This window comes from Phalacrocorax aristotelis, chromosome 4, assembly GCF_949628215.1.
Source record: "Phalacrocorax aristotelis chromosome 4, bGulAri2.1, whole genome shotgun sequence".
In the NCBI taxonomy this organism is placed as follows: domain Eukaryota; kingdom Metazoa; phylum Chordata; class Aves; order Suliformes; family Phalacrocoracidae; genus Phalacrocorax; species Phalacrocorax aristotelis.
The window spans coordinates 82,089,083-82,103,365 of record NC_134279.1 but is presented as its reverse complement, the minus strand read 5'-3'; the positions used below and the strand labels follow the sequence as shown (position 1 = coordinate 82,103,365).

At 44.7% G+C, this 14,283-nt stretch overlaps 1 protein-coding gene across 1 annotated transcript in view; it reads right to left on the bottom strand.

The window, feature by feature from the left end:
* Positions 1 to 14,283, bottom strand: part of ATRN (attractin) — a 161,267-nt gene that overhangs the window by 13,594 nt on the left and 133,390 nt on the right. Inside the window, exon 27 of the mRNA XM_075092237.1 lies at positions 4,961 to 5,068. Within this exon, the coding sequence (XP_074948338.1) occupies positions 4,961 to 5,068 (108 nt within the window). The remainder of the gene's footprint in view (positions 1 to 4,960; positions 5,069 to 14,283) is intronic.

The following is a 14,283-nucleotide window of genomic DNA, read 5'->3' as shown; positions in this document are numbered from 1 at the left end:
GGATCCCTGCACCCAGCACAGCAAAGGCTGCTCTACGGACCAGCTCTACTAGGCAAATGCTCTGTTTTACAAGAGTGATTTTCAAATCCTCCAAAAGCTTCCAAGACAATTTTTTTCCTGACTTAAGGATGAATTTTTTCTAATGCAACAATTTTCTTGTTGATCCTCTAGGTGTTTTGCTCAAGCGAAGCGTTTCCTTGCTACGCTGTGTATGTGTTTTTCCTAAGAATCTACAAGCGTTAACGTCGCGCCATTACCAGCTTCAAGTCACCTGGAAATCAATGCCAAAATTATTAACTTTTCAAATTCTTTCAGGGAAGCTCTTCTAAAAATCACTGCAGAGGACTACAAAACCTAGATTAATTAGGTAGCAAGACCTAAAAAAGCCTGAGTTACAGTAAAACCAGTTCAGACACTTGGATGAGTCCCAGATACCCAGGGACGTTAAATACTCTTAGAAGAAAAACTGCGATAGGCAGCACCTGAGAACGCACAAAAAAGCTGCAGAGAAAAGCCAATGGATTTTGTAATAACTAAGCAAATTTAGTGGTAGATTTGTGATCCACTGGGTATTTGCTGAGTGGGAAATAAACCAAAGCAGCTAGTTACGTGTTGCCTAGCTGCAGACTGTAATATGAACGGTTTCCCTGCAGGTAAATCACTTTCTATTACTTCTAAGTACCCCAGGAAAAATACTAATTGAAAACACGGTTCTAATACTGTCCAGCTGGAAAACATTAGCTTAGGATGGAACTAGCTTGATGCTGGCTGCCAACTGGCTATGCACAATGGAAAAGGAAATTAATCTCTTGCAGACAAGACATCCCGTTTTCCACTTCTCCTTTGTAACCCTCAAATAAACTCGTTATTAACCAAAGCCTTTGATTCACATGGGGAGAGAAAAACATCAATGCATTTATGGTAACGCAAGTCTGGGTTTCTTGCATTAAAGTGAAGGCTCTCAAATTTGGACACGGCGAATGGCAGAGGAACTGGAGAATGGCTTACAGTCCAACAACATAACAACATTTCACTCTTTTCTTGGCTAATAATTAAAAGAACAGACAAAACACAAAGGAAAACGCAATTACACGTTTCTGTATCGTCCCAGCCTGACTTCCTGCAGCTCCCGCCTGCTAGGATTTTTTTTCCCATGCAGGTGCGAAAAGGATGAGGAGAAAAACCAAAGCTGACCCATAAACACTGAGACTGCTTTTTCACTTATATTTAAATCCATTTATACACAGCATCCAACAGGCCAGACTATCTCAGAAGCGTCATTCCCCAAATTGCTCACAACCCGCAAGCTTCCTGAGCCTCCCTCTCCACGCGATTTTGTCTTTGCTGAAAAACTCCAGACTGCAATATGCACTTCTATCCTCTACCCAAATTTTCCAAGATGATTAAAAAACCCCATATAAACCCCTCCAAAATTTAGCGACTCTCCTTGTCATGGAAAAGCATCCTTGTTCTGCACCCAGATCTTCCAGCAGATGAAGTTACCTGCTGGCACAGCCGTCCAGGTCCACGTTCCCTACTTGGCTTCAGGCTGCTGTACAAGGTTTGTGCTGTTTGCTTGAATCAGATCATCTCATTTATGCTTGAAGCAGACTAAGAAACATTCGTATGAGTTATCAGCACTGAGGGCCATTAGCAGTTTCCTGGCCCTGAGAAAGGACATCTGCCCACAGTCCCACTTACAATTAAAACCGGCTTCTCCACCCGTTCTTGAGTAACCCAAGGAGGCTGGGCAAGTGAGACAGGGAAGATGATGGCTGACATGGGAAATCAAGGAGGCTTGGCTGCAAGCGAGAGAAAGACGAAAGCCTGTCTGTGGCACTGTCTACGGAAGCCATTCAGAAGAGAAGAGTTCAACATCCCCGTAATCAAAGAAGAAAGTGAGAAGAAAACAGAGAGCAGAGAGGTACGGAGGGGCAAGCGAACGACAACGCCCAAATGAAAAGGTGGAAGCACTGCCAGCTGAACAAGAGAAGACACAACACACTGAGCAGAACGTAAGCGATCCATCCAAAGTTTACTATCTTCTCTGTAGCTTGTGAGCATAGACAAACTTGTCAAAGGGATTAAAAGGTCTGGGACACTTTGTTCTGGCCTGATCCTACAGGAGAGGTGGCCTTTAGTTAGCTTGTTTCCAGAGAATGGGAAGAGAGGAGGGGAACCACCCCCAGACAGACAGCAACCCAAAACCACCAGCCGTCAGGCTACAGCCTCAAAAACCCACCTCCAGCCTGACGGGAACACCCATACACATCCCACGGCTTCTTCGATGAAGTGATGAAAAAAAGGCTCATTATAATTTGTTGAGTGACAATCCAATTTTACAAGCATGTGTTTCGAAGTCTTGGTGAGCCATTAGCAGCTAATGACTTCCAGTGCCTACCATGCTTGTAACAGAAGCATAGAAATAAAAACTCAGAAAAACCGAATGATCCGGAGTCAGACGAAAGGCAGTGGGGAGCAGAACCACCCAGAGCCTCCAAGGAGAGGTCCCAGAGACAGGTCAGCTTAGCTGCCCTGTCACTCAATTACCTCAAATTACCTTTGAAAATTTTACTTTATTTTCACTACGCTCCAAGGTTCATCTCTGCAGAACAGGGACAATAATCCCTGACTTCGGAGAAAGGTCATGATTGATTCATGAAGCACTCAAACGCAGGGCAATCACAGGAATCATTCAAGCCTGGGACTAAAGGTTTGGGCGGAGCACAGTAAATAACCAGAATAAATGATGAAACTAAGACAATATATTGAAAAGCTTCTTCTATGCAGTGTCCACCCAGAAGATTGACATGGTTGACATGGGGCGGGCGGTGGACATTGTCTACCTGGACTTCTCCAAGGCCTTTGATACAGTCCCCCACAGTCTCCTGCTGGAGAAATTGATGCGTTATGGCCTAGACAAGGGGTCTGTGCAGTGGGCGGGGAACTGGCTGGCAGGCCGCACCCAAAGGGGGGTGGTAAATAGCTCCTTTTCCAAGTGGCAACCTGTCACAAGTGGAGTCCCCCAGGGATCAATATTGGGCCCAATGTTATTCAACATCTTTATAAGTGACCTGGATAATGGGATCAAGTGTAGCCTGATGAAGTTTGCTGATGACACCAAGTTGAGTGGGGAAGGAGACACTCCAGAAGGGAGAGCTGCTCTACAGGGAGATCTGGATAGGCTGGAGGAGTGGGCCAGCAAGAACCTTATGAAGTGCAACAAGGACGAGTGTAAGGTCATGCACCTGGGAAAACATAATCCAGGAGTGCAGCACAGACTGGGATCCACCTGGCTGGAGAGCAACTCTATGGAAAGGGACCTGGGGGTCCTGGCGGACAGAAAGCTCAACATGAGCGAACAGTGGCTGCTGCGGCCAAGAAGGCCAACAGGGTGCTGGGTTGCATCAAAAAGGGCATCACCAGCAGAGATAAAGAAGTCGTTATCCCGCTCTACTCAGCGCTTGTCAGGCCACACCTGGAGCGCTGTGTGCAGTTCTGGTCCCCGCTGTACAAAAAGGATGTGGACAGGCTGGAAGGGGCCCAGAGAGGGGCCACCAAGATGATCAAAGGACTGGGAAGCTGCCATACGAGGATAGGCTGGGAGAACTGGGTTTGTTCAGCCTTGAGAAGAGGAGGCTCAGAGGGGATCTCATCCCCATGTACCAGGACTTAAGGGGCAGCTACAAAGAAGACGGAGACTCCCTTTTTACATGGAGTCCCATGGAGAGGACAAGGGGGATGGACACAAGTTGCTCTTGGGGAGATTCCGATTGGACATGAGAGGGAAGTTTTTCACGTTGAGGACAGTCACCACTGGAATAATCTCCCCAGGGAAGGGGTTGGCTCGGCCACGTTGGGCACCTTCAAGAGTCGCCTGGACAGGGTGCTGGGCCATCTTGTCTAGACTGTGCTCTTCCCAGAAAGGTTGGACTAGATGATCCCTGAGGTCCCTTCCAACCTGGCATTCTGTGATTCTGTGAAGATGCTGCAGGACACCAATCAGGTGAAAAAGGTGTTACAAAAGACCATATGCACAGATAAGTAAGGACTAGCTAAGGCTAAAAAGGCAACCGTAACTGTGGCATATCCTGATACTAAGGCCAAGACTTAAATATTACTCACCAAACAGAACTTCTTGGGTCAGATTGTTTTCATGTGTTCTACAATAATTAAAAGACACACTTTTTTATTGAAAAGCAGAACTTGCTCTCTTCTCACCGTAAGAGAAGGTGAGAAACTTTGTGCCTGGACTAATGAGGAAGACTTCCAAAAAGGTGAAGTCTAAATAAAACAAAACAGCTACCTTAGACAGGAAACAAAAGTAATCAGCGTTCTCAGGTTCTTGATTTTCCCTTTTTGTATACAAGTCTGCTGTTCAAAGCACCACGTTAAAAAGATCTTTTAATTCACGAGTATCCTTTTAAATACGCTTTTCCTAAAAATACAACATGTTGTGTCTGAGAACGCGCCAGCCTGGTGTAAGACAGATTCCTCCACACACCTATTTGCACATCACAGGATGTCTTTGAACATACATTTATAATCAGAAATATGTTAACACTATCACAGTACATACATATGATTATATTCCTGTTGGCTTTGAGGTTTTGCAGAAAAACGGCTTCTGTTTGCAGCACCTATAGCTATTTCTAGCCAAATGTTCTACTGTGTAAAGCTGCGTTCTCCTCTGTTACAGGGCACAAACACTAACAGTGCAAACACAAAATCTCATACCCTACAACCAGCATAATTTCCATCTAAACCAGCCCAAAAGTCGTACGTGCATACCTGAAGGGATAAAAGCAAATAAAACCACTATCTGTTGGGCCTCACGGGCTTACGGTTTCTTGCAGGTATATAACAAATAGAGGATTTGGGATTATCGCGTTAACCACAGTTTAAAACGAGCATCCACTATTAATCATGGTAAGCACCATCCTAAAGCACCAGCTCTCACCTTTATGCTTCCCCCAATGAGATCTGGCGGCTCTTCGTCTGTTTCTAAGGCAACGTTGATGGAGGCGAAGGGGCGACTTGCCATCTGTTGCATCTCACGGAGTAGTTGCTAATTTAATAAACAGAAAAATATTATTATTATATTGTTCCAACACAAAGACGAAAAAAACATGCATCTGAGAGTTTTCACCCAATACGAAGGGATATCAATGAACGTGGAAAAATAACCTCCTGCTGTTTTAACGGGCTTAAGGGTACAGACAGATAATTGTAAATATTCACATTACTCCAACTTAACAGGTTACTGCGAGTGAAGCTACGCGCACAGCCTTAGCCTCACTCGTTCGTGAGGGAAAACGCATCTGCTTAAGTCTCCATAAAGCAGTTCTTTACTTCTTAAGCTGCGATACTCTAGATGTTTGTTATCACCCCTCTGGGACATGACAGGACGCCATAGGATTTGTGGGAACCATTTTAAAATTAAACTGGCAGCAGCATGTAACTACTGTAAGAAAGAATTTGATATTTTTTTATAACAGCGCTAGCAAAATGCTGTCAGGTGTCTATTGAATAATCATCTTTTTTTATTGTTTGTTTCCTTTCTGAATGCAGCAAATGTATCAAATGGCAAGCGTGTCCTCATCGCAATATGTTTTATTAAAATAGAATACCTTTTCCCCGGTAAATCTCTGCAAGCCTTCATGACACAAGACATCTTTTTACTGTAGTCTTAAGCACTTTCAAGCATTACAATGCAGCTCCCTATTTTTAACACACACACACACACACACACACAAAAATACATTTCCTATACGGCTGGGCTGGAAACAGCATTTCTGTTTTAGCTGAGCTGTGGACACGCTTCTTTTTTGTTTCAGTGGCTAATCTCTAACACTAACAGCGAGCTACCCAACCTATATGGGGATGCAGAAGCCATAGCCCTAATTCCCAGAAGGAATGGGTCTGATGTGACTTGGTGCCCCTGTTTAATAAGGGAAGAGGCATAAACTTTGTAGAGCGTGTAAAAAACCAGCAGTCTTACCCTTAAGTGCAGCAACTGCCTACAACCACTTGTTGTATGCAGCTTTACGCTTTTAGCATTACCACTTAGCTGCAGAAATACTAGTTATACTCAGTTTTTAAGCAAGATTGAGCCACTACCGAATGCCCTCTATACTTCCCACCATCACCACCTGCATTTCTCCATTAATTCTGGGCAATTGGACACTCCAAGCCCTAACTGATCGTTCACAGCACTAAGAAAGCACTAAAGAAAACACCACAAAACACATCGCGCTCCAAATAACCCAGGGAAGATGTCCTGTCCACGCCCAGCACAGCAGAAGAGGAGCCAGCACGCAGGCAGAAGGAAGATGCTGCTATCCAGCATGCAACTCGCTGGGGCAAAAGCAATTACATCTCAATTTTCTTGAACTCATAAACCTTCTATGGTCTTTTCTTTGCCAAGCCATCTTTTATTTTGGGGTTTTTTTGGGTTTAGTTTTTTTTTTTTTGTGTGTGTGTAGAAAACTGGGAGACTGTCTCTGTAAGCTTGGGGTTCAGGCAAGGTGGCAGGGAGGCACGACGGGATCAACTCAACTAAGCTTGGGGGGGTATATAAGAAAAAAAAAAGGCATTTCAGAGCAGATTGTAGATACTGTCACAGAGCAAAAAAAAACCCCAAACCCAACAAATTGACACAAACAGGGCTGTATGCAGCATTTGCAAGCAAACTTGTGTGTAACTCACACTTGGGTAAAGAACGCGAGGAGTTTTCGAATATTTAAAGCACGCCAGCAGATTGCAGACTAAAGCAAGTGTGAAACAGATTGCTGGGTTGTTGTTCCTGCAATTGTCCCCTTCAGCTATCATAAAGTGCTTTGTTTAATGGCTATAAAATCAAAGAACAAGCTGTCCTGATGAAGATGTCCAAGAGACTTACGAACTAAAAGCTATTAGCTCTTTGAAGGAAGTTCAGTTTACTACAGGAAACGTGCAATTCGGCAACGTGACTCCTGCTGAAGTCAATAGTAGCTTCAAGAAATAAAACCCCGAGCAGCGCTGCGAAGGCAGAGCTGTGCTACGACAAAGCACTGTGAAAAGCAATTCTGACAGCAATGGTACTGCCTTCGTTTCCTGAACTGGCCAAGGAGAGTTGGAAGTTCCTCTTAAATATGAGAAAATTCTGTGATTCTGTGAAAGCCATCGCTTTCGGGGTTGTCCCAAAGCCAGCTGACTCTCAGCAGGTAAAACTGAAGGTCCCAGCTACAACCAAAGCAGCAAAAGTCTGAGGGACAACAGCAGCTTCCTTTTCCTTTTCACAGGATCCCAGACTGGGGGGTTGGAAGGGCCCTCTGGAGCTCATCCCGTCCCACCCCTGCTGGAGCAGGCACCCCCAGAGCAGGGGCACAGGGCCGCGTCCAGGCGGGGGGTGAATGTCTCCAGGGAAGGGACCCCACAGCCTCTCTGGGCAGCCTGTGCCCCTGCTCTGGCACCCGCACAGGGAAGGGGTTTGTCCTCCTGTTCAGGTGGAGCTTCCCGTGTTCCAGCTTGTGCCCGTTGCCCCTTGGCCTGGCGTTGGGCACCGCTGAAAAGAGCCCGGCCCCATCCTCCTGACACCCACCCTTCAGGTATTTATAGGCATTGATGAGATCCCCCCTCAGCCTTCTCTCCTCAACCAGGCAAGAGTTCCCTCTCCTTTTCCTAACAGCACCTTCCGGCATAGCACAAATCATGTTACACAATTCTCCCCCAAATTAAGAATAAATTTGAGAAAGAATTGTTCTGTAACCAGAATGTCACTCTTTCCCCCAAGGCACGCACTGTGCATATTTAACCTGTGCATGTATATATCCTTTGATATTTATTTGGTGTGTCAAAATTTTAATTAAAAGATTTTATTATGTTGTAAGGGAGAAACTGTGGCATTTCCCTAGCCAAGACATTGAGCGTGTCATTAGAAATCAGCAGCACTTAACATCAAGATACCCCAGAACGGGGCTTACCTTCACTCCTCATGACTGGCTTTCTGAGATTTAAAGTAATGAACCTCAATACTCTTCCAAGCAAACCTTTGGTTTCTAGGTCACACAATTAACAGGACAACCTGGGAATACTTTAAATCACTTAGGTCTGAGGAGGATCTTAATGGCAAAATGTTTGACAGGCTTGCCATAAAAACACATCAAGAAGCGTGTATTGGAACACACGACTGGCCTTTAATACTTAAGTAACCACAACCTGCGAGAACCTGCACGACCTCCATTTGATTTTTTTTCTCCACTAACAGTAGGAAAACTCCTTCCATAAAAAAAAATAATCCCAAGTTAAAGCAATTGCAGAATGGGAAGTGTTGAAACAATGCCTGAAGGTGTTGGTGCAACCAGACACTAAGAGAGCCTGACAGTAAAATAAAAAATCAACAGTGGTGAGGAGGAGACAAACAGCAGGGACGATGCGAGACCACGGAGGCTGCTCATCTCACGGTGCCCAGGACTAGAGGTACAGATCAGGAGCGAACGGTGCAGAAATGCAGGGTTTCATACCAGTGATTCTTTAAATTCATACGTGTTGAGTAATGGATAATCCAGAATGAATAGTGTGTTACTGATAGGAGAAAAACGGCCAGAGGAATGCAGGAAAACCTTTTCATGCAGTAGCGCAGGCTCTCAGGCAAAAGAAAAACAGCTCTTCAGGTTACCAGGTTAATTGACTAATATAACTTATGCTGTGTTTTCTGACAAGAAAAGCCCGAACATTTTATTCACAATAATAAAGCAGTCACCGGTCTCTGTATACCCATCCTGCTACCATCCATCTCAGCAACTGCCCCTGCAGAGGCTCTTTATGAGCACAGGGCTACAGTACGTTTTGGGATGGGGCTCTGGTATTTTCAGCCATGAACAGATGCCGATTTTTCCAGAAGCAAGCCATACGTTTGGGATCTTATTTGCTCCTTCTAAAGAATGCATTTTAAAAAAAAAACCAAACCCCAACAGCTATCTAGAACTTGTAACGAACTCAGGTTTTTACGTGAGTGTTTCATCTCAATTTTCAACAGAGATGAGAAGGAAAGAAGTCGAAGCTCAAGGAGGAAAAAACCACGGGTGTGCTAAGTGGACCACAGGCATGGATGAGCTTTCATTTTAAGGTAGCGTAAAAGAGAAGCAAGCAGGACCCCACAGGAAAGGGAGCCAAGTTATTTCCAGCAGAGAGGATGTGCTCAGGTGGGGTATCAGCAGGAACGCCTGGTAGCATTACACCGGTCTATAGACAAAGGAGGTGAGCTTTAAAAAGGGGGGCCAGAAAAAGGCAATAGTCTTATCCACAGTTTTTTTTCCTCAGGAATTTTATAGATTTAATCCTTCAAGGTATTTCTGAAATTCAGACCTTTCTGGACCCATACTTTTTTGCTTTTAAAAGCACAGCTACTGTGGGCATCCTCAGGAGACAACATTTTGGATTTAGGAGGAACTTCTGCTGAAGATATTTCACCAGAGCAAGCTACACATTCCTTTACTTTGATGAGACAAATACAATTAAAGGCCATCCTTTGAGGATTCCTATCGCAGCCTTTGAGGTTGCAGTGGATTTGGGATGGTGCTGCAAAGCTAAGGCTACGATCAACCTCCTGCTGAACTGGGTCTCTGCTGTACTTCTGCACCACCACTGAAAAAAAATCAAGCTCCGCTCTCTGATGAACAACCAAAAACACCAGCTGTGCTCTCCCTGGTGTCCACAGCCAGCCTGAAAAGCCGGGATACTCTGAAATCACCTCTGTGTTTTGAACCACTACCTTGTCTGTATTGCAGAGATAAACTGGTCCAATGGGGAAAATCCCAGAGAGCTCAAAAACACCAGCAAGTCTAAAGAAAGTAACGGCTCTGGTGTCATGGTGAGAGAAGAAACATAAGGTATGGAAACAAACCAATTTGTACTTGGTTTTAAACTAGAGGAGGGGAGATTTACACTGGATATAAGAAATTTTTTGCTATGAGAACAAGGGGTGATGGTTTGAAACTGAAAGAGGGTAGATTCAGGGTGGATGCAAGGAAGAAATGTTTTACACTGAGGGTGGTGAAACCCTGGCCCAGGTTGCCCCGAGAGGTGGTCGATGCCCCATCCCTGGGAACACCCAAGGCCAGGCTGGACGGGGCTCTGAGCGACCTGATCTGGGTGAAGGTGTCCCTGCTCACTGCAGGGGGTTGGACTGGATGGGCTCGAAAGGTCCCTCCCAACCCAAACCATTCTGTGATTCTACGATACTGTTGTTGTTTAAGACATTTAGGAAAAAAGAAAAAGATTTTGGGCAGAACAGAATATTTGGGATTTTCCTGTATTAAGCTGAAGCAGGGAGCTCTACCATAGAGTGTGAAGATGCCACTGTCCAACATGGATTCAGCAACTCTGGCTGTGGTTCGTCCCCGCCAGCCGAAGCTGAACAGAGGGTGAGAGGGAAACAGAACAAAGTTGTCTCCTTCTTCCTGACCAGTCTTTTAAACAGCGTCAATTCTGCAAAGTTATTCAAGTGTGTCAATCCTCTTACGTGTTCACTCCAAGGCTCTGCACAGCACATAGAACACACAGCCCAAGCAAATACCTAAAGGTCTCGCCGCACAGGCTGAGCAAAGGGTAACACAATTCTCCCAGCAAAGCTTATTAGCTCTGACTTGGCCGCTGGCTAACTGAAGTGTCAGTGATTTTGTTGGGGTCAGAGGACAGAGAGCACTCCGGTCCTTCCAAAAACATAATAGGTAGAGGGGTTGCACTGGTAGACAGGCATTTTGAGCTTATTCCTGCACATCCTGAACCGCTCTAAGAGCTTCATTTGAATTCAGAAGGCGACTCGTCCCGTTTGTGCACAAATACCTATTCACGTATGCACATAAATGATCAACCACTGATTTCCGGGCACCGCTGCATGACTAACTTAGAAAAACCTTGTCTTGAGAAGTTGTCCCTGAGCTCTCCTGTAATGACATCTGCCAAACCTGCAGCTCGCAGGCTACTGACAGCCGGCGTGGGAAGGGGACACCACCCTCCTGGGGTTCCCTGGGGAGAAGGTGTCCTTCCCAGCGGTGGTGGCAGTAGCAGCTGGTGGAGCTGGAGCCTACGTGGCCAGCAATGACGGGTGTTCAGGCATTGCTGCGCATTACTCTGAAGTAACCTATATATCCTGGTGCAGGAACCTTTGCTTTACATTGTAGTTTCTTGGTGACCTTGGGGGAAAGGGAGGAAGTCAATGGAATTACCTACTCCAAAATAAAAAGGGGCATCAGCAAAGAAACAAACATATAAGATATAAATATTCTACGAGGATGAACCACATTGTCTCAGAAATAAGTGATTTAAAGCATTTAGCTACAATTACATTAACTACCATGTAAGTCAACAAACAAACAATTTTCTCTGACACTTCCATCATCACTGAAAATTAAGTTTTTAAGCCCCTAGAGCAGTGCACATATTGATGTTAGCTAATTAGTTTTGTAACTGACTTTGCAGGCTATGTTGAAAGAGAGAGGAGGAGAGAATTAATGTTCAAATGCTTCTCAATAGGCATTTCCACACTTCAAAACTATAACAAACCAGAAAGCAAAGCTGCTGGGAAGTTGCCTCATGCTGAAATGACAGAAGATATTTAATTCAGGGCTGATTAAGATAAGTTATTCATCATAATCATGCCCAGTAGGAGGGCACAGAAAAACTGACCTTTAATAAGAAGAATAAGATAGAATTTCTTTTTAAAAGACCAGAAGTATATAGTCCATGCAGACTAAAATACGTACCAGTACCAGATAATTACACAATAGCAGAGCGCACCTTTGATTGACTAGAGCTCTTCTCGCATAATTACACAACACTGCTTCTCTCCCTGATTTTTCCAAATAGCTAAATTGGATGCCTGTACCACTGATTCCTATCATCAGAGAGAGACTTAGGGCTCTGACATGACAACGGCTTCAATACACACACAGTTGTGGGGTTTTTAAAATGGGGCTGAGCTCTCCTAGAGCTAGACTTGATAGTCAACCTTCATCATCGCAAATCCCGGCCAACAGTTCTCTTTTGGGATATACTAAACCCAACTTAATTCTCTAGCGGCAACACCACTAAAGACTATGTGAGAAGAGCTCAGTTGGACGCCAACCCTGCGTACGTGATTGCCAGCCTGATAGGATGGTGTCCTGCATGGACATATTAAAGCTACAAACGGTCAGCTGTAACTGGCCATCTGCAAGTTCAACCAGAGACGAGCTTAATTAGGCACAGAAGTGACAGTAGCATGTTCAAACAAAAACGGACCATCAATTTCCCCCTGAGCTGGAATCTCTTGTCAACATTAATATTTTGGGATGGTTTTCCTCTTCAGGGCATCTCTTGTTTATGCTATCATTTCCTGCAGTTGGTGACCAAAGCCACACAGATCATTGCAGAGCGCATGCAGCATTTGTATTTTGGAAAAAGCCTACAGGCACCACGAGTTGGTGCCCATTCATAGATTTTAAATTTAGGGGTAGCAGAAAAAGTTACGATTATTTGATCTGACCTCCTGCATAGTACAAGCCACCAAACTGCACCATGGGATTTCCACAAGCATGTGACTTGGACTGACCTAGAAAAGATCCTCCCAAAAGCACTCAAACCCCGATCTGAGCACCGTGTTTCTAAAAAACAACTGTTGGCATTGCTACTCTCGCCATTAAAAAGAGAAGAAAACCAAAATAGCTTCTGACTTTTTTACCCCCAGTTGCAGACACCGGGCGTTATGCCTTTGGCTGATCTTTTAAACAAGACCCTCATCCCATCATGAATCTTCTATGATTCCTTTTCACAGACGCTGACTCACATCATCAAATCTCAGTATGTTTTTCCTTGGATAAAATGAGTAATTGGTGACGCTTTAGTCTCTCGCTTATCTTCCAGACAACAAATTCATCTTGCAGGGTTGCTCTGTACCATCTGCAACACCCAAGACGTGGCTGAGACCAGAGTGGACAGAGTACCCCAATACCTGGTTACACAATACTAATGCTATGCTCTTATTTTATTACTGTACTTATAAACGCAGGAACTGGGAATTTACCTACAGTTATTAGTTCACCATGGCCACCATCATTTCAGTCTATTTTCCAGGGAACAAGTATGATGGGAAGGAAACCTTCCCTAACTGTTTAAAAAAAATACACACACAGGCTTACGTTTCACCCTGAGACAACTGAGTTTTCTCACTCCTCCAGTTAGTGTTTCCTCTACAAAGCACACCAACAAGAAGGTAATGTTTTCTCCTCAGGTGACAGACACTGAATAGCACTGTTGGCGCTACCGAACAAGAAGGTCGCTGGGAGCTTGGAGAATACAGCGTTCAAGATCAGCACCAGCACACCTTGTTTCTTACAAGCCCTCCAAAGCACCTGTGACTGCCCAAATTTAGGGACATTTGTAGCCTGACCTTTTAATGTTCTTGCGTAAGGCCAATGCCAGAGCCTTCCAAGACACCACTGGAGATTCTACACAGAGATGAAGATCCTGATTTACAGTTACAGTTGGAAAAATATTCCAATCCTGAATCCTTTTCTTTGACAAAAGATAACCCTAAATCACAGTCTAAGAGGGAAGATACGAGAGATGAATGAAATACTGACAGGTGAGAGCAGGGAGGGGAACAAAACAAAGGCAGGGCAATAAATAATACACAGCGCACATCCCTTGGAAAGTCTTTGCTGTAAAATGAATACAGAAAACCGCCTGCCTAAGTGGTATTCAGTGTTCATGGATGTTACAGCAGAGGATGCTGCTAATAAAAGAAGTGCTGCTACATTTTTGAATACACCTGGGAGGGAAAAAGGTTTCAGCAATGAGATCAAGAAAGAGAAGGATAATCCCTGCAGTAAATCAATACATAAAACCCATCCGGAATAAGTTGGGCAGGGCACAGAGTGAAAGTGTTCGGTCCTGGAGAGTCTTGGCAAGAAAGGAGTTGTAGGCAATTCTGTGTATGTTAAGGGCACCACTGAGCTCGACACCCAGATTTAGCTCTCCGCGTACATGTTTGGTGCTGCTGCTCCCAGGGCATCCCAGTGGGGCACGGAGGGTGATGCCGCTGACCCTCACGCAGACAGGTACACTGGGTTGGCCAAATCACTACCCTCACTCCATTTGCTGCAAATGTTAAAGAAGAGCTATTTCTTGCTCAAAGTGGAGGAGAAGCAGCAGGCTGAGGGTGAAGAGACTAGGATTCGGATGCTAAAATAAAACAATAGGACAGAAAATTCATGACAGCAGACGGGCATATTAAATCCCTAATGCCACTCTTGTACTTTG